The sequence below is a fragment of the Zeus faber genome (assembly GCF_960531495.2).
Source record: "Zeus faber genome assembly, chromosome: 14".
Classification (NCBI taxonomy): Eukaryota; Metazoa; Chordata; class Actinopteri; order Zeiformes; family Zeidae; genus Zeus; species Zeus faber.
Genome location: NC_137200.1, coordinates 16,337,398 through 16,356,979, shown reverse-complemented (window position 1 = coordinate 16,356,979; position 19,582 = coordinate 16,337,398). Strand labels below are relative to the sequence as shown.

Below are 19,582 nucleotides of genomic sequence, written 5' to 3'. Positions count from 1 at the left end.
ACACTCCTCTAACTCCAGAGCTCCACATAGCTTAGTCCAGTGTGGTTATTAATAAGTTACGTTGTGTGTGTGTGTGTGTGTGTGTGTGTGTGCGTGTGTGCGTGTGTGCGTGTGTGCGTGTGTGCGTGCGTGCGTGCCGGCGTGCGTGCGTGCCGGCGTGCGTGCCGGCTTGTGCTTTAACAGTGAAGTAGCACCCCATGGGTCATGTGTGAGTCAGAGAAAGGAACCCTGACTGACTCACATTGCTCCGCTTCAGGATGGTTTGAGTCACCTCGGTTACAATACCCCGACTTCTCTCTCTCTCTCTCTCTCTCTCTCTCTCTCTCTCTCTCTCTCTCTCTCTCTGTCTGTGTAAATATATAAAGAAAAGTAGACCGAAGATTTACTCCCCCTCCCAACGCCCACGGCCACAGAAAAGAGAGCAGATGGCCGACGACGTGCGTTACTCCGCATCCTGTATGATCTTGCGTTTGAGCTTGCAGTTGTGTGCATGTGTGTTAGGGGGGTTGTCGGGCATTATGTTATGATGCGACTCAGAGAAAAAAAAACAAAAAAAAAAACTGGGCTGCACCTTGTTTGCTACAAAGGTCAGGGGGCGGTCTTTGTGTTTTTTTTTTTTTTTTTTTTTTGTTTTTGTTTTTTTTTCTTACTGCCCGGAAAACCGGAGCAGGTTAAAACGTGCCATCCCTGTAAGCGAACCCTCAGAGTTTCCAGTGAGTTCCAGAGTGTTATGGGGCGGAAGGCAGGGTTAGAATCCCTTCCCACAGCTGGGCGTCATATTTTCACATCTTGGTTTTGGTTCCAACTCTGTCACGAAGTGTAAGAAATTTGACCTTTATTATGTTTTTTTCATTTTGTAATAACTTGCCTAACTCAATTTATTAGTGTTGTAACGAGCATCTTCAACGTATTACATGGGAAATATTCTTGATCTGAATAAAGAGTGCAATCTTGGTGCGTTATTACATAATGCTTTAAATTATAACATATTATATATATATAATAACCACTGCATTGTTAATTTGTGGTTATAAATTATGGTGGTTATAAATCAATTTAAAATCAAATTCATTTTTTTTGTTAGTTATTTCATAATCTGTCGCTGCATACCCTTTAAAGTTCTTCTCCTGTAGTTTCCGTTGGAGTGTTTTCATCCGGATCCAGTATAATCTTTTTTTGCCACCACCCCCCCCACCCCAACCAACACACACACACACACAGACACCACCACCGCCCCCCACTTCCCAAGCTCTCTTTCAACTTCCTTCCCCGTCCCTTCCCTTGCGCCACCCTCATTAAGATCGGGTTTCAAACGCTGTGTTCCCCTGAACCCCTACCACATGGACAGCCACAATTGCAGGCTTTGTTCTCTGTAAACTGCTGTCGTTTAAGTCGGGGTCACGTTTAGAGCCTCGGTCTGACAAATCATAGTTAATAAATAAAGCTGCCTTTGATTGTAGCCACCCAACGGACCCTCCCCCAGACACACACACCAGTGACACCAGGCCAGAGCTCTTCACAAAATGTGGTCAAACTCGATTGGATCTTGAAAATTTGCCTGGAAATCCGATTAGTAACGACCATTAAAAACAAATAAATACCTGGACCTGTTTTTCCCTAGATATTACAAAACCAACCGCATTTTGATTTCTAGATGTGGATGAGGTCTTATGTACTGACTTGGATCCCTTGCTGCTTTATCTAAAACTGTATGAACAACTGTATGAATTGTGGGTTTTTGGTTGATGAGGCTGCATGACTTGGTATGGAAAATATATAGGATTATGCAGTAGCCTAGAGCCTACGTTGTTCTCCCTCCTCTCTTATAATGCATTGCAGCCTAGTTATCAATCATTTCAATTTGTCTTGATGCGAGACGCTGCAATGCGCTGCTGTTTGCCGTCATTGAGTCGCTTAGTCAAATCCTCTCTGATTTACTGCTGCCTGCCCAGACTGAGAGCTCAAAATAAATTCTCTTGTTTCAATTTCAAAACTACAATGTCAATGCTTTCGTTTGCAAGTTATGCGACCATTTATGAATACATTAATTAACCGCCATAGTCATAAATAAAAGTATTTGATCTCTATCTTCCGTTTTAGAGTATTTAGAATTTTTTACCGTGAAATATGTTTGAAGCGACAACGTAATCAACATGGGATTGAATCGATATTGAATTGAATTGTGAGTCTTTGCATTGAAATTCATTCTGATTGTGAGATCCTGCCCAATACCCAGCGCACCGCGTTCTTCGTCTAATCCCAGTAATCGGGGATGGGTTTAGGTCAAATAAAAAGTAACCACTGAAGCTTTTGAACGCCCACAATTGCCGTCAATACGTAGCGCTGAGGCCCCGCCTTGTTTCCAAGTCGCATGGATGTGGAACATGTACATGTATGTAGGCCTTCAACTGGCTTTTTATCTCTAAAGCGCGTCCTCTTTTAGTGGAAGAAGTACTTGTAAGGGTGACTTGACAAGTACTTGTGACTAAGTGAAACCATGTGTTTCCAAGCAGACTCTTCCCCCTCTGCTTCAAATGCTCCACTCAAAGCGGTTCCACATGCCCCCGACACAAACCACGTTTATCAGATTGTGAGGTTTAAAGATAAATAAATAAATTGGCCCCTTGCCTGTGTGTGTGTGTGTGTGTGCACGTGTGCGTGTGTTTCTGCGTGTGGTCACAGGAATCGGACGGCCAGGGCTGCCCGTTCTGCCGCTGCGAGATCAAAGGCACGGAGCCAATCATTGTGGACCCCTTCGACCCCCACAACGAGGGCGCCAAGTGCTTCTTCCTGGACCAGTTTGGCTGGCCGGCACTGGAGCTGGACGAGGATGAGGACAGAGACGACTGCCTGGTCATGAACGGACTGGCCAACATCAGGAAGGTGTGTCCGTGAATGCCCCCGAAAGCAACAGTCCAACGGACCTCCCAAATATTCCAATTGACTAAGTAATCCAATATTCATGACATAGCTAACGATATGATTCCATATCCATATATTGACATTTTATGCATCATGAGAATTGCGACCAATTTTTCAGGATACCATCTGACATGCATTGCAAAAATATTTGACAGAACAAATTCTGTCCAATAAAGAATTTCAATAGAATTGACCTACCTTTTTAACCTACCCTTAATATTTATATTTTTGGAAGTTTTTAGGGACAAATGAAAACCAAGGAAGTAGCCTTAGACCAAGAAAGACTAAATGGAATTCCATTCCATCTAAAAGTCACACAGTCCTCGTGTGTACCTCTTCTGGACTCCTCGCAGGGATTTTTTTTTTTTCCCCGAATGTTCAAATATGATTGTGACATTTAAATGAACCTCTCATTCTGCCCACCACTTCTGCCAATACGTTGACAAAATACATAGACAAGAAAATTAAGCGGCAAGATCTTCAAGCCCCATAAAAATGTCAGAGAATGTCACGCTGGCATTTACGTCAGATAAAAGGGCAGACGTGAGCGAGGTTCCGGGCCGTGCAGGGACAGATAGACCGATCTATGCGTCGATGTGCCGGGAGGTTGATCAACAGATAGAATATCGGATACGGATCTATAAAACGTGTCTCCCGCTTTGATTCCCAGCACTGCGCTGAACGGCAGAATTCACCCATGGTGTCTCCCAGCTCGTCCCCGGTGAGCCAGCGCAGGAAGGCTCACGGCGGCATCGGCGGAGGGGACACGGGGCTCTGCTGCGTCCAGCACCTCGGCCTGCCACCCGTTCCTCCCCGGCTGGACCTGATCCAGAAGGGGGCTGGCCGGTCCCCCTCTGCTAGCCCCCAAGGCTCCCCCAAGGTCTTTCTAGCTGTCTCCCTGTCCATCTCTTTCTCCATCTCTTCTGTCTGTGTCTGTGTGTTATGCACCCGAGAGAGTGCTATCTCACTCTCTCGGCTGTCTCTCGGTCTGTCTCTCTCTCTCTCTCTCTCTCCCATTTCTGTCTTTCACCCTCTGCCTCTCACTCTCTGTCTCTCATTTTTTCCTCTATATCTCTCTTTCTCCGTCTCTAATTCTCTCGGGCTCTCACTCTCACTTTCTCTCTGTGTCTGTCTCTCTGCCCCCCTCTGATCTCTTTTTTATCACTTGCATACGATCTGTTACATACAATATTGCTGGAGCTGTTCAAACATTGCAACACTGAATAACCTGCTAAAGGAAAAGAATGGTAATCTGTATATCAAGTTGACGTTGAAGAGTTTATTTGTCACATATGGTCATACATATATGCAGTGAAATGTCATGACACCCAGTGATTACGCACAATAAGCTCTATAAGCTCGAAGAAAAACGAAAAATACTCAAATGTGCGTAATCGACACGCGGTGCATGTATCTGTGTGCACGCGTATGTGTGGGTTACCATGATGAGACCATCATCATGACATGACATGAACCCTTTACACTTTGAATATATGCGTACTGGATAGTACATCGATAGGAAGAGATTCCAGGTGATACGGTATGCTTTGCACTTCGCAAGCAAATACAACAACATGCAAAATGTAAAGCTCGAAAAAGGAAAGTAACAAGGTCAAAATTGGACTGAGTTGGAGTGGAAGGATTGTTATAGACAGGAACACAGGTGTCGTAAAGGTGATATGGATGGGAGTTGTAGATCAACAAACAGGGATCAGTTTCATCTTGGAACCTGAGAGGCCCACACACCAAAGTTCCACCTCAGAAGTTTAACATCTGTTTTTTCCCAACGAGGTAAAATCAGCCTCTCTGTTGATTGTTAAAGAAGTTAAAAATTCAAAATTGTTAATTTAATTCAATTTGTTCAATAAGGCTGGGCCATTGGGTCAAACTCCTGTCTTGTTATTTAATCCCGAGTTTTATTAAGGGCTGTCATGATCATGACTGATTTTATTATGATATTTATTAGTTGATGATTAATTGTCATAAAAATTGTTGTGATGTGATGAGTACATTTTATGTTGCTATGATAGTAAAAGCATGTATGAATGTGTACAAATTTTACAACAGTTAATTCTCCTCACCTCACCTGATGGAGACATGCCAAATTTGCATTCTATTTAAGATTAAATAAGATGACACTTTATTAATCACTGGGGGGATTTCAGGATTTCTCACTTTATCTTAAAATTCCCCTCAAATTTGGATGGAAACATAGAATGGAGATTGTAGAATCGAACAATTTTACAATTTAGATTGTTATTACCTCAAATAATTCCAATCAGGGTATATTGTCACAATTATGTAATAATTGTGACAGTAGAGTTACATTACCAATAAATCAGTACCAGTAAATCAGTTCCAATAAAAAGACTAAAACCATCAATGGTTATTCACTTGGGGAAGAGTTTCCCGGTGACAGTTTAGGCAGGTAGCTGTCAGAATGTCGATCAAGTTTTCCCTAAATTGTACTTTTTCTTTCCCAGTCTTCACCAGGTATGTCCCGGAAGCAGGACAAGCCCCTCCCGGCTCTTCCTCCTCCGCAGCGGGACCCGCCGCCCCCGCCTCCGCCTGAGCGGCCCCTGCCTTTCCCCCCGGAGATACAACACCCCTGGCTGGCCAACCTCTCCTTCTGTTCCCCCTCTTCCTCTTCCTCCTCCTCCCTCACGTCGTTCACCGAACCCCAGGCGGGGGGCCCTGCAGTCGACCCCCACCACAGGACGGGTGCTGAGCACTCTGCTGCTGCCCCGCCCACATCCCACCTGGGACTGAACGGCCGCCCGCTCAGCTGCCCCTCCGGGTACATAGTGGGGGTACACCAATGGACGGACGGCGCGGGCCACTTGGACAGCGTCAAGGTTCCACTTTTCATATTTTTTTTACATTAAGTTCTAGTTAAATGTTATCGAATTACCGCAGATTGCCACAAAACTACATCAGTCATCAAAAGTGGACTGAGTAGTGGACTTAAGGACAATTTCTGGTCGTGCGTCAAAACACCGCCGGAGCTACGCGGGGGTTTTTTCTTGGTTCTTGTGTAGATCCTAGAGACCACCGCCGGAGCTAACGTGCGCCCCTCCAAAAATCCAAACTACACGTAGGGCGACGCAGCACCGCAAAGCGCTGTGATTGACTCGCTTGCTTTGCTTGCTTTTATTTGTATTTATTAATATATATATATATATATATATATATATATATATATATATATATATATATATGTGTGTATGTTTTGCGCTTGTGTGGCTTGAAAAAAACTGGGATGATAACCACGGCAAAACTTTTGGTAAAACAATAGGATGTGCAATAATAGTAAAAGAGGGCGGCGCAGCCAGCAAGCTGCTGGCGGTGTCTGCAGTCAGGTCACAGAGCTATGCCCATCACCACTGTAGACACCGCAGAGGGAATACCGGCATACTCGACCTTTATTGGACTTTGAAATTACAGGCCTATGGAGAAGTTTCTCTGCCGTCATCGTAATACTTTTTGTGTATAGAACCCGTAGGATAACATTGAGCACATGATCTAGCTTGACTCAAGACTTGAGTGCCTTTCAGAATCCTAAAACAGCAAATGATGTTTCTAACAAATCCTCCAGTGGAGTAATTCACATATCGTGAGTCTATCTTCTCAGAAAAATTACTTTGGAAGCGCTTGAAACACTCCACACTTTGATCATAGAACTGTCATAGCGCCTAGACTTTGAAAGCACATTAGACCAGGGAGCAATTAGCGAAAGCAACTGTTAACGGCGGCAGGTTGCCTCGACCTCGTCAACGCGATAATAAATGGAGATCGCTACTGATTTGCTCAGCAAATCCCACTTCCAAATGCTGCGGTCCTCTCGTGAGCGAAACGCCAACATTCAGGTGCCCCCTGCTGTTGTTCCCTGCGATTGTTTTCAATAGAGTCTTTCATCTATCAACACCCGACGTGCACAGTAGGGAAGAATTTGAATCCCAGCTCTCTCCCTTCTAAATGAAGGACAAACTCTCTGTGATGAGCTGGTGCCAGAAAATGGAGCAAATCTGCTGCTCTTCCACAGTTCCATAAGTGCTCTTGTTTCTTTTTAGATTCATCGTATGGTGTGAGTGATGAACAATAGATGATGAAAATACCACAGTTTCATTTCCCGTGAGTCACTGATGGGCTCCACTTGACCTTTCATTTTCTCTCTGGGACGGCCCCAGAAAACACACACTCACATGAACACACATGGTAGCTCTCCGATTCTACATGCAGATCAGAAAAATTGCTATACTTACTAGTGCGCCATTAGACGACCAGTCGATTAAACGTTGCTACCCTCACTAGTCGGCACCAGAAATACAAGTCAGTAAAACTTTTTTTAGACTCTATTATTATTTTATTAATGTACACATTCATGTGGCCTACGGAAGATCGTTTTCCCGGTGTCTGCGTCCCCTCGTTAGGGACCCCTTCTTGGGGCCGCGGACTCAGTTACTCACTCCCTGCGCCTTCCCCGCCCGCTTTCCAGTGCCCCTCCGCCCGACCATGCCACATACACAGTTAGTCACTGCAGGGATCCTGGCCCCCCGGGACTCAGACGCAACCCCGGGGCTCAGGCGCTCCCCGGGGCTCAGGCGCTCCCCGGGGCTCAGGCACTCCCCGGGGCTCAGGCGCTCCCCGGGGCTCAGGCACCCGAAAGATGGTGAACTATGCCTGGGCAGCGGCATTTAAAATACGATTTGGTTATTGAACAATGTGATTAACGGTTTCAAATGGCTCTTATAATATACGATACGTATCTATCAATTTGTTTTATAATAGACGCAATATTTTTTTATATTCTACGCAATATTTTTTCTTCTTATTGCATCCATGGCATCCAAAAAGAAAAGGCCAAAAACTATTACAACTTTGTTGTTTTCTTAAAGAGAACCTTTTACAGTATGCACCCTTTCAACAAGTTAGTATATGGTTTCTGAGGTAACCTAAACATGTTTTTGAACAAGCCTCTAAACCCATCCTGTTCCCAACACGCTGTTTCAGTAAGGCACCTCCCTCCTGAGGCCCCTAGTTCTGTGAGCCAATGGGGTTTGAGCAAGAGTTCCGGGTTCCGTTGTATGAAGTCTGTAAACTTTCACGGATTTCACCTCAGCAAAATCTGTTTCTGAAAATATTTGAGGCAAGAAATAAGCAATCCAGTTACTGAATCTTCACTCATATTTGATCTTCAAGGCCTACAGGGCTCTAAGGGAGCCCAGGGATTTTTTTTGTTTCATTCAATTAGTATACGTCGGAAAATTAAAAAAAATGTATACATCTACAATAAAAACACACTTTTTAACACAAATTTTATTGGTTTTGTTGGAGAAACACACAACAGTTCACGCGCTGCAGCCTACAGTCAACCAGCTGCACACTTGATGTTTTTTTTTGAAAGAAACATAAAGCAGAATTATTTTTAAAATTCATACATTTCCCTCATCTGCAGTTTTTTCCACAGACAGCTTGTATTAATTCCTCTTTCTTTTAAAAGATTTGTGCTGGTCAGTGAAGCCAACAGAGCAGTTCCCGGCGGCGCTGGGAATTTCTCCAGCTGTGGGTGGATTTAATCAGATGGGGGGGCGGTTCTAATTCTACTGAAGCCCCATGTGACGTAAGAAGGGGTCACAAATCCGCACGGCTTGTTGAATCAAAAAAAAAAAATAGACTGGGTTGTCTTATTTCACTGTTTGTGTGTTAGTAGACCCATCAGAGTCCCAAATGTATGTGCACTGAAAAAGTGAGTTTTTCATAATAGGTCCACTCTAAGGCAAGGCGATTTTATTTTGAATTATTAACTCAATTACTTAAAGTTAACTATATTGTCTTGTTTTGAGATTTTTATTAATACTAAAAGTATTAGTAGTAGTAAGCTGCCATCATTTCTGGATTATTGCCTGTATTTTTTAGACATTTGCCTGTTCCAGTAATTGAACAAACCCCCCAAAAAAAAATTCCGGACAGCAAAGCAAAATCCGTCAAGGTGTGAAGATCGTCTTGGTGATGAGGCCTCAGAGTTTTTAAAGCCTTCCTGCCAAATTTGCTAGTCAACAAGCTTGCCTGCATCCTCCTCTTGAATAGGGATCATATCAGTCACGGGATTAGTTGAGGTGTGCGAGGCGTGCACTCCCCGCAGCAGCTCCTTCCCACAGCGCTCACAAAGTACACGACTGACAGGTCTCTGGAAGTGGATTCCAGTCGGGATCAGCCGAGTGCAGTCCTCTTTGCTACGCTCTGAATTTTGATTAAGCTCGGTTTCGGCTTTGGCAACTGGATCATCCCATTCGAGGAACAGCTACATTTACTAAACCTTTTTTTCCCCCATCAACATTTGAAACACTTCAACTGAATGAGACTCAAACAAATTCACCCTCCAGTAGGTGTTAGTTGAAAGTGGGTGACCCGGAGTTACCCTTCCAGAAAAATCCGGGCAAGCAGGCCAAACGGATAGACGACTTAGCTACGGCCACATCACGAATATTATGTTTCAAGGCCGATTTGAGATCGGGCGGAGTCTCGCTAGTCCATGGTGGCACATTTTTAGCCGCGCTGTGTGTGTGTGTGTGTGTGTGTGTGTGCGCGCGAGTAAAAGACTCAAATCTCTCCCAATCCCAATCAGCCAGGTCACGATTCAATCAACCATGTTTGATTGCTGTGTGCACGTCAAAGCCTCAATTCCAATGGGAATTTTGAACAGTGAATGAAAATTGGGAGTTTGGCGTCAGAGGAAAGAGAAGGGGGAAAATCTGAATTTTCCAAAAAACAAAAGATGCACTTGCACGAAGAAGAACTCCCTTTTCAATGCGCGGCCTTCCGCCGTATTTTGGTTTCTTCTGCGTTTTTTATTTTTTATTTTTATTTTTTTCTGTGCGGTACGGCATCTGTGTTTGTTTTGGTGTAAAAATATTGCAAGATATTTTGCCTCTCGCCAGAATCTCGTGAGGAAAATCCGTTCTGGCGAGTGCGGGAACGCCGCAAAACTGCGTCGGTCGGTTCTCCTTCTTTTGATTTTTGCTCCTCAAAGACGGCAGTGTGTGTGTGTGTGTGTGTGTGTGTGTGTGTGTGTGTGTGTGTGTGTGTGTGTGTGTGTGTGTGTGTGTGTGTGTGTGTGTGTGTGTGTGTGTGTGTGTGTGTGTGTGTGTGTGTGTGTGCGGAAGAGAGTGGGGAAAATCCGCAAATGTTAGTGGTTACATGTGCGCAGCTCAATCTTTTCATTGTCATTCCGGATTGAAATAATGATCTAATGTGACTTTTAGAGCTGTGATTTCTGAACCTTTTTCACATCGAGGACCCTCAATGTAATACCCATCACACCACGGACACCATTTCATTTGATTCGGTCTTCGGTAACCCAATCTGGGAAGATTTTGATCGTTGGATGTGATCTCATCCAAATGTCCATACCTGTTACTACTATAGGTAGGGAGATAACACGGATCCAAACAGTCATTATTCTACATTCTCTAATAGTGGTAACGACTTGTAAATGAAATATTGGTTCACTTCATTCCAGTTTAACTATTAATAATTTGGATGGGGAACCCTTGTTTCAGAGGAGCAGTACACCTTCATTTGACAAGACATACATATAATACTTATAATAGACTTACTGTACATAGATGACATAATGTACAATTGCAAACTATATGAACTACAAAAGCAGGTTCTATACAGGTGTTTCAACAATTTATCAGTTCTACATACTTTGTCAAATAAAACTTTCTAACTTTCTCCTGTCTGTTCTTTGTTTTACACGAATGCAGCCTTTCTCCAACAGTCTGCAGGTCGGGGATGACTATGACATCCTCCCTTCACGACACTCTCCACCAACCCTCGCCGCCAGCCACAGGTAGTTAACGCCCCCCACCGCCTCGACACACACACACACACACACACACACACACACACACACACACACACAATACAACCTGCAACACACACTGTTTTGAAATTGCCTTCAAAACTACACAAACATACAAGAAGGAGTCGTTTGTCATTTGTTTCTGCATTCCTGCACGGAGCCTTGCAGGGTAGATTACCGATTGAAATAGATGTTATCCAAACATGCTGACACATTGGAAAAAAGCTGCCAAAATGTTTCAGTCGTATTTTGCAGTCAAGAGTTTTTTTAAATGCTGATTAAAATGTTTTTTTTTTTCCCACACATAAGACGTGTGATGAGAAAGGCACAAACTAATGAAAAATGCCGCCGCCCCCCCGGAGCCAAATTTTAATGAACACCTTTACAGATTGTTTGAATAGCGTTACCACGCTAAACATTTAGTTCAGAGCCTACCTAAATAAAACCACAATTAAATTTCTGCCACAGTTCTTTTTCCCGTATTTCCAATACTTTGATTGAGTTTGGAAGCTTAAATCTCATAATCTCTCTATTTTAGAAGCACAGACCATCTTGCAGCCTTGGGGAGGAGCGTCCTTGATAGAAGTGGCATTAAAAAATAAATAGATAAAAACCAAGAACAACCGCTGCACGTCTCACATCCTTTTAGCTGCAGCAGAATTTGATTAGATATGCCTCCTAATCAGGGAGTGTGCGTGGTGCACTGCGGATCTGCGTTGTACAGCTTGTTTTACAAATGAAGACGATTTCTCATAAAATATCTTGAAAACATTCTGTTTTACATGATGGGGCTGTGAGATGCCGCCCGTAAAAGGGTTATTGTTAGATTAAGAGGTTTAGGTTTCATAACGTTTTTTGATAAAGTTGATGTTACTGATATGGTTGAACTAGTCACTTGTTGTTTTTAAAGATAAGTGTCTGCTGTTGGTTTTCCATGAAAATTCACACTCAAAAGATAATTTGCACAATCATTTGTCAAACATTCATATCAAGGACCCTCCATTTGATCCGCATTAGTCTACTGACCCCATTTGCTAATGTTTTGTCACTGGGTTCCCAATCTGAGGAGGTTTGTATTGTTAGATATTATTTGGTGTCTAATGCTGTAGTTACAGAGATGACGGTTAATTCAGTCATTATTGTTCATTCTCTAATTGTAGTAAGGTCTTGGAATAGTAAAGTTGAACTATTAATCATTTTGCAGACAACCCCCGCGAAACATCTGGAGGGACCTCTCTGGGTCCTCACATGCCATGTTGAGAACCCTCTGTTTTAGACTCACTAGTTGTCGCAGATGTTTTGCTCGATTTGAAAGCGATGTCTGGATGAACAAAAGCCAATCTAATGAGTCCTAATTCACAGATGAATTCCCAGCTCATTTTTTTGTTTTTTTTGTTGCTTATTCTTATCCCCTCCCACCCCCGTGATCCACCGTAGATCCCTGAACCCCTTCTGCAGTCCAGGGCCGGAGAGGACGAGGAGGTCCACCGAAAGGCTGGAGTCCCAGTATCAGGCCCCCTCGTCCAGCCTCTGCCTCAGCCAAGCCCCCATCTGCATCTCAGTCGGAGCCCCGAGCAGGTACCCCCCCCAATACACACACGCGCACACACACACTTTGATTCTGGTTCCTGAACATTACGATATGATATACAGTACAGTATGATATATACAGATTTTCTTTTTCTTAAGTTAAACCTCAAATACAGCTTATAATAAAAAAATATCTGCCTATCATTTCAATTAATCCAAAAACAAAGAAAGTCATGTGACCTATTTACTCTGACTGGACTCACCTTGAGCTGTTGTGGCTCACTGATTCCCAAAACGACTTGATCATCATTTTAACTTTTTTGACTCTGCGTTGGCATCAACATTTGGCATCAAGTGCCAAATGCTCAAAAGCATTCATGCAATTCGGTCAAACCTAGTCATTAGGTTCTGAGAGTGTGCAACGTGAAAGCTTTCCTTTTTTATGATCTCATGTCGCGCTCACCCTCCCCTCTCTCTCTCTCTCTCCCTCTCTCTTTCTCTCTCTCTCTCTCTCCTTCCGTTAGGCATTTGGCGAACGGCTCTCCTGAGCCCTCGTCCTCTTTATCGGAGGAGAGGAAGCCCAAACCCCCAGAGCACGGTGAGTCTCAGTGTGCAAATCATGATTCACATTTTCAATCAGCCTTCGTTCCCACCACTTTGTTCATGGGTTCAAACATCCTTTAATACCATCCACCAAGCGAGTGTCGCTCGGAGACGGGTTTTAATAGGGCTGAGGGAAACCCACTCTGAAGTATCCCAATTTTGACATTAAACTAGAAATTTGTCTGCCACCAGCTATTGCGTGTGACGGTTAAAATGAGCAAGCTGTCACGCACCTTTGAAAGCTGCTGCATTTCTAAATGCCACCGTCCCTGAGTCTCATTGCAGTATAATATTTGTTACAGCTTAAGGTAACAAATACTTGTACCTTTAGAGATCCAAACAACTGACCCTGCCAGGCTTCATCATCTGTATGAAGTTGCCACAGTAACCAGTGCTCCAACGATATGCATCACACTGCTTATTTTTTTTAATTTTCGTACTTTTTTTATTTGTAACCTGCGCCGTCAGCAAGCCTCAGCGTACGACACAGAGTATTTGTGCCGTTGTATCCAAGACAGAGTTCACCTGCAGGTGGAGTTCGACCGTGGTTTGATCCATAAACAACTACTTCTCCAAGAGGGGGAAAAATCACAACTACTTTGTTAACCGTCGCTTTCTTGTTGCCCACCCCTTGCCCTCCCCCCACCAGGTGGGCACTTTGAGTCGCCCTCGGGCTCAGTGTATGGCGCCCTCGGCCTCTACCGCCCCAACAAGACGCCGTCCGATTATGACGTTCTGCTTCCCCCTCAAGGTACCGACACCACGCAACACAACTCCACCGAGCTCCGTCTCATCTCCTCCCCCTTTTCTCCATTAACTTCCTTGCTTCCAATTATGAGTTGTTGTCCGTCCGTCTCAAGCTTTGAATCCCAAAAGGAGTAATTCTCTCTCTCTCTCTCTCTCTCTCTCTCTCTCTCTCTCTCTCTCTCTCTCCCCTTCCCCTTTTTGCACTCCAGCGGTCGCGGATGCCTTCAGTGGCCGCTCTTCCTCCCAGCCTCATCTCCCCCCGCCCCCACCGGTGCGACACAGCTTCACGGACCTCTCTTCCTCCTCTCCGTCGTCCTCGTCATCCTCCCCTTGCGTCGTTTCCCGACCCCACCAGCCCTCCTCTGGACACGAACACTCTCTGTTGGCCCCCGGTGAGAAAATGACAAGTGAAATACCTTATTATGCATGAAACCGGTGGTTATTCAATGCAACGAGGTGGTGGTGGTGGTGGTGTTTCTTCACGGTGGTGTTTCTTGTTTCTTGTTCAAATTTCTGTTCGGATGACATCATGTATGTGAGGCTTTGAGATATGGAAGCATTTATTATCACAACTATCTGTCACGCTATCGACTCTCCCGCGGACACGCGTTTGCGTCTGAAGCGGCGTGGAGGAGCGGAGTGAAGGAGGAGGAGGAGGTGAAAGAAGACGCGCAGCGGTTGTTCAAACATCATTCTGTCTCCATGAAGGCAACGACCCGCTCCCTCTCGCGGTCCGGCTATGAACATGACCACCTGATCGGGGTCACTGTGATGCTGACGCCGGTTGAAGGCGCAAACGCGACAGCCTCCTTTTTCAAGTGCCGGACACCGATTTGGAAGTTGCCAAATATTGATAAACATAATGCGATTTCTGCACGAGTCCGTCCATGGTCAAAGTAAAATTCGATCCGTTTCCCACGCCGCCTGTCAGAACGGTTTTGGCAGTTGGTACTACGGCAAGTGTTCGTCATTCCACCGTGTTTTTCAGTCTGATAAGATGGAAACGCCACCGCAACATCTACCTTAACTGCTACTACTCGGGTCCACCGCCGTGGCTTCCGTGTCGCAAAATCCCACAATGCCTTGCGTTGCGCACGTCACGATCCCAAGTTATCTTTAAAAAAAAAAAAAAAAAGAAATTGTTATAACCGAGATAACAAAAGTCAAAGAAGTCGATCTTGAGATAACAGAACCCCAAATAATTATGTTGCATGGCCTCTATGGACTTCCGTGTAGGCCGCAGCAATCTTTGAGATTTCGATTTTTTTTGACAAAGCATATCTCTATAAGTGTTGCGGGGAAGTCCTTTAGTATATATTTGGGCGGGGGTAAGCATTGGGTACGAAAAGTGTTATGAGTTAGATGATTGTGTTTCTCTTATTCTGACAGTTTCATTTATCACAGTGATTAGGTGCTGGAATGAATCAAGCCACAGCCTTTTTTTCCCCACAGACCTCGTTGAAATTACAATCCCATAAATTTAATTTCAAGACAATTTAATAACTTTTATGGCCTAACATTTGCAACACTGCATTTAAGACTTTTTAACGACCGAATCATGACAAACTTCATGTCATATCTTCTCGTCATCATTCATTTTGACTAAATATCGTGTATCGAATTTAAGGTGTAACACCTTAAATTCACAAAATCACAAATCCACTGACAGGGGATGAATCAGAATTGCCGTCCGGCCCTAGGTGTATTTCATCCCGGCGTGGTTTCATTATTAATTTTTTTTTTCCTCCAGACACCTTGTTTGACATGCTGAGCAGCGTGGCCCCGCAGCCCCCGCTCCGCAGGCAGACGGAGGACAACACCAAGGGCCCCCCGGGGGACTGTCTGGAGCACGACCACGCGCTCGCCGCACAAGGTGCAGAGAAATGTCAAAGTCTCATCCGCGATGCAAAGCTCTGCAATCGTTGCATTTCTTGCTTCATTTCTTGGGAAAAGATCCTGTGACAAAAACAACCTGAGATGCATGAAACGTATTATATTAGCAGTCTCATCCTCTGCTGAATTATTTTTTTGTTAACGTGAGCGTCGGCGCCCCATTGCATAAACAACGATGCCTTTCTGCATGTTTCCAAACACACAAACATTCTGAATCTGCCCAAAGATCAAATTGAGAGAAAGGAAATGGTGTTTTGCAACCTGTCGTCGTAATTATAAACAGGCTTCAAATTTGACTGTACAAATATGCAAATGGGGACCATCATCGTAAAACAAATAGGAAGAAAATACTGCGATCAGGCTGGATGATCTGCCAGGAGGGCGAGGAAATGTTGATTTCATGAAACGTGTTTCTTTGCAATAAAAAGCATCGGTTTTCTTTTGGAAAAGAGTTCTCTTAGAGGCATCCTCAGAGTCGTCCGCACATAATTCCCGAGCACTTCAATCCATCTTCCCCGTGATAAAATGAAGATCTGTTGGCGAACGTAGACAAATGCTGGAGGGGGGGGATGATATTTTTCATCCATTCTTAGAGGGCAAAAGAAATGAGAAAGGCAAAGATAGCACTTATATGATCCATACCGCCGACATTATTACCTTTTGAGTTCTGTGAGCCGAACTAATCTGACAGTGGCGCTCCGCCGTTTGGATAATAAAGACGGCCGGACTGGCTTTTGTTTGGCGGATACGATTTGAGCTCCAGCAGAGTTTCAGTCGGTTCAATATTGTAGAGTACAGTTTTTTTATTTCATGATTCATTTGACTTCATTTTAAATTAGCAACAAGAAAATGTGCGCCCATTGACAGGATATTCTTTTCAATTCTGTCAAAGCCGCCGTGTTGTGCAACGCCTTGTGTGTGGAGCAGAACAGCAAAGCCGACTGACCACGACCAACGTGTTGTTTCTGGCTTTGACGGGGAGTGAATACTGATTACAGATAAGCTGTCCCAATGGATTTAAAAAAATCTTTTGGATATTACATTTACCTTGTTAAGTGGGATGCCACGGCACGTCAGGTGGCTTACATCATTACCAGGCCCTGCAGCACCCAAGCCTTTTCAGATAATAAAAACATCATTGGTACCGAACAACAAATTCGGCGACTTTTGACAGGTTTTTTAACATTTCTCCGAATGTTCCCCGCTCGCAAGATCTCAGCGCCCTCTTTCTCTTCCTCCTTCTTCCCTCCCTTCCTCCTCCCGGCAGCTGTGGAGTGTCTGCAGGCGCCCGCCCGGCCCCCCAAGCCGCTGCCCAGGAAGGCGCCCCCCGACGTTCAGCACGAGAAGCCCCACGCCCCCCTGCTGCCGCCGCCCTCCGAGAGCATGGACGCCAAGATCGCCCGGCTCATGGGGGAGGGCTACTCCTTTGAGGACGTCAAGCGGGCGCTGATGATCGCCCAGAACAAAGTGGAGGTGGCCCGGAACATTCTGCGGGAATTCGCCCTGGTGGCCCCAAGACTCCACCTTTAGTCAGTTAAACCCCCACCCCACATCCTTGTGCGTCTGAATGACTCGACCTAAACAAGAAAAGGGCTTCTTCCGTCTGCTGGACATTCGACAATGGGCGTTGCGGTTGAAACCGAGCCAAACCACAGCAGAACGGAGCGAGACGAAAGCCCAATTCCCTGTGAAAGATGACAGTTTTAAAAATCGGCGAAAATGCCAGCGCTGGTGAACTTTTGCTTCTGTAAATGCTCCTGTTGTTCAAACGTCACTGGTCTCGGACCTCTTATATGTTCATTTCCTTTTTGTATTTCCACGTCCTGACGCCTGCTGCTGCTGTTCCCCTCAAATCCAGCCGCCGTTCTGTCGGGCTCGGTTTTGACAACTTTCAAACAGTATGCAATTTTAGCAGCACAGAAATACTAAAATAATAAACGAACAATGCTGGAGTAATGTTTGTTAACCGCCAGAAGGGGGAGCCAGACTCCATCCTATTCAGTTTCTCTTTCAAATTGCCCCCCCTGCTTTATGTCTGTGTGTCTCTGTTTCTACACTCTCTATGTGTTTATTTTTTATTTTAAAATTTTCTTTTTTTTTTTACCCAACCGGTTATCAATCGATAACTCCCCCCCACAGAAAAAAAAACACCAGTGCACAAGAGGGAGAGCTTTTTGCAAAAGAGGTTATGATGTTTTTGACTTTGTTGCCCTATCTTTGCACATATAGAGACGTGTGTGTGTGTGTGTGTGTGTGTGTGTGTGTGTGTGTGTGTGTGTGTGTGTGTGTGTGTGTGTGTGTGTGTGTGTGTAATTAATTTCTTTGTCAACAGGAGGACAACACAAGCCAATGAATGTATTTGTTCTGCTTGGGAGAATCGTCAAGGTGGACTCTCTGGAGTTTTCACTCAGGCCTAATCTTGCCCTTATGAGAGAGAGAGAGAGAGAGAGAGAGGGAGAGAGGTTGAAGCCGATGTTTCATTTTCTAATTTATACGTGCCAAAAGTCAGAGAGCATCTGTGTGTGTGTGCGTGCTTGTGCTTGTGTGTTTGTGTGTGTGTGCGCACCTGTGTGTGCCTACATTGTCGACCAAGCATTTAAATAATGAGAACAAAGCCATTCTGCATCCCAAACTATTTCCTATTTCACAGAACTAGGAACTATCCAGACCTATACAGTTCAGCACACAAGGGAAGGATTATTTTCCCAAAGAAACTTTACCTTTTACCATCGTTGAACCACGTTGCATTTTTTGGGATAGTTCTGCTCTCGTAGTTTGTTTGTTTGCAATGCGTTGAGGTGCATTTGAGGTAGCGGGCCGGATGCATCAATTTTTCATTTAAGGAAATTAATTAGTCCATGGCGCGGCGAACGAGGCAGCGAACACTGCTCTCAGATGTCTCCCCTGGCGTTCCTGGGACTCTGGAGGTGGAGGTTCCCTATTGACGGGAACGTCCCTCTGAAGTGCGCCGCTACCGAGTAGAATAGTTGTACCGGTAAGAAACAACACACACACACACATTTGGACGGTTTGGACTTCACCGGCTTCACCACTGAATAAAACATATTTGCATGTCTTGTTAAGTTTCCCCGCTGACTGCAAGAAGCTCGAACTGGAATATAGAAGATTGAGATTGTGAATTATTTTACTGTTTTGAATGTGTTTGTGGGTGCGTGCCAGGCCTGAGGCAGGCTGTAGTCCTCCACAGCGAGAGGTGAAAGGTGGAGGCTTTACAAGGGCGTACAGTAGGGACTGGAAACGTACCATGTACAAGAAAAGGTTTTCTACACATGCTTTGCAGTCAGAGTCCAGATTGTGGAATGCAGGGCATCGTACGCGCTGAGGATCGCTCTCGGTGAGTCACCGCGCTCGATGAGTGTGTGTGTTGTACAAACATGAGGCAAAAGCGACTGCTCTGTATTCATGGACCATACGTCGGCAGAGACAAAGTTTATCATTCCTTTTTGGATGGATCACAATGTCAAATTCATCCTCCACATCCCAGTCGGTGGCACCTGTCTTAAGTTATGTTTGTGTGCCTCAGACCTTTGTCCTTCTGTCTGTCTGTCTGTCTGTCTGTCAGATAGCAGTCTGGGGCGGGCCGCATTTTTTAAAATGAGCACTACATTACTGTTTATAACTCCAATTTGCTTCTGCAAATGCTCCGTCTATAGAGTCATAGAGTTTAGAGAGTCGTTTTTATTTTATTACTCTTCTTTCTCTTTTAATGTGCTGTCCTTTCTCACCTGTTCTGCCATTTTCTCTTTCTTTTAATTTGGGGCAGGACTTTTCTCAAAAATTTCTAGGATTTGCATATTTGGCTGCCTATATAATCTGAGTATTTTGACAATTTTAAGACCAAAAAACACATTTTCGTTGGTATCTACAATCTTCATCTTTATTTTTTGGCTTAAAATTTGTCTTGGAGCTTGGGATACTTTGCAAAGAATGATTTTGCAGATTTGAACAGTTCTGTAAAAAAACAAACAAAAAAAACAACGTATTGCTGGTAGCTAAACT

At 44.5% G+C, this 19,582-nt stretch overlaps 1 protein-coding gene across 1 annotated transcript in view; it reads left to right on the top strand.

The window, feature by feature from the left end:
* The window catches only part of cblb (Cbl proto-oncogene B, E3 ubiquitin protein ligase), a 43,080-nt gene extending 25,684 nt beyond the window's left edge, over positions 1–17,396 (top strand). Inside the window, exons 10-19 of the mRNA XM_080013450.1 lie at positions 2,683–2,883; positions 3,593–3,802; positions 5,406–5,777; positions 10,692–10,777; positions 12,227–12,367; positions 12,844–12,917; positions 13,572–13,673; positions 13,879–14,061; positions 15,420–15,542; positions 16,830–17,396. Coding sequence (XP_079869576.1) covers positions 2,683–2,883; positions 3,593–3,802; positions 5,406–5,777; positions 10,692–10,777; positions 12,227–12,367; positions 12,844–12,917; positions 13,572–13,673; positions 13,879–14,061; positions 15,420–15,542; positions 16,830–17,092 — 1,755 coding nt within the window. The 3' untranslated portion in view covers positions 17,093–17,396. The remainder of the gene's footprint in view (positions 1–2,682; positions 2,884–3,592; positions 3,803–5,405; positions 5,778–10,691; positions 10,778–12,226; positions 12,368–12,843; positions 12,918–13,571; positions 13,674–13,878; positions 14,062–15,419; positions 15,543–16,829) is intronic.
* Positions 17,397–19,582: the final 2,186 nt, after the last annotated feature.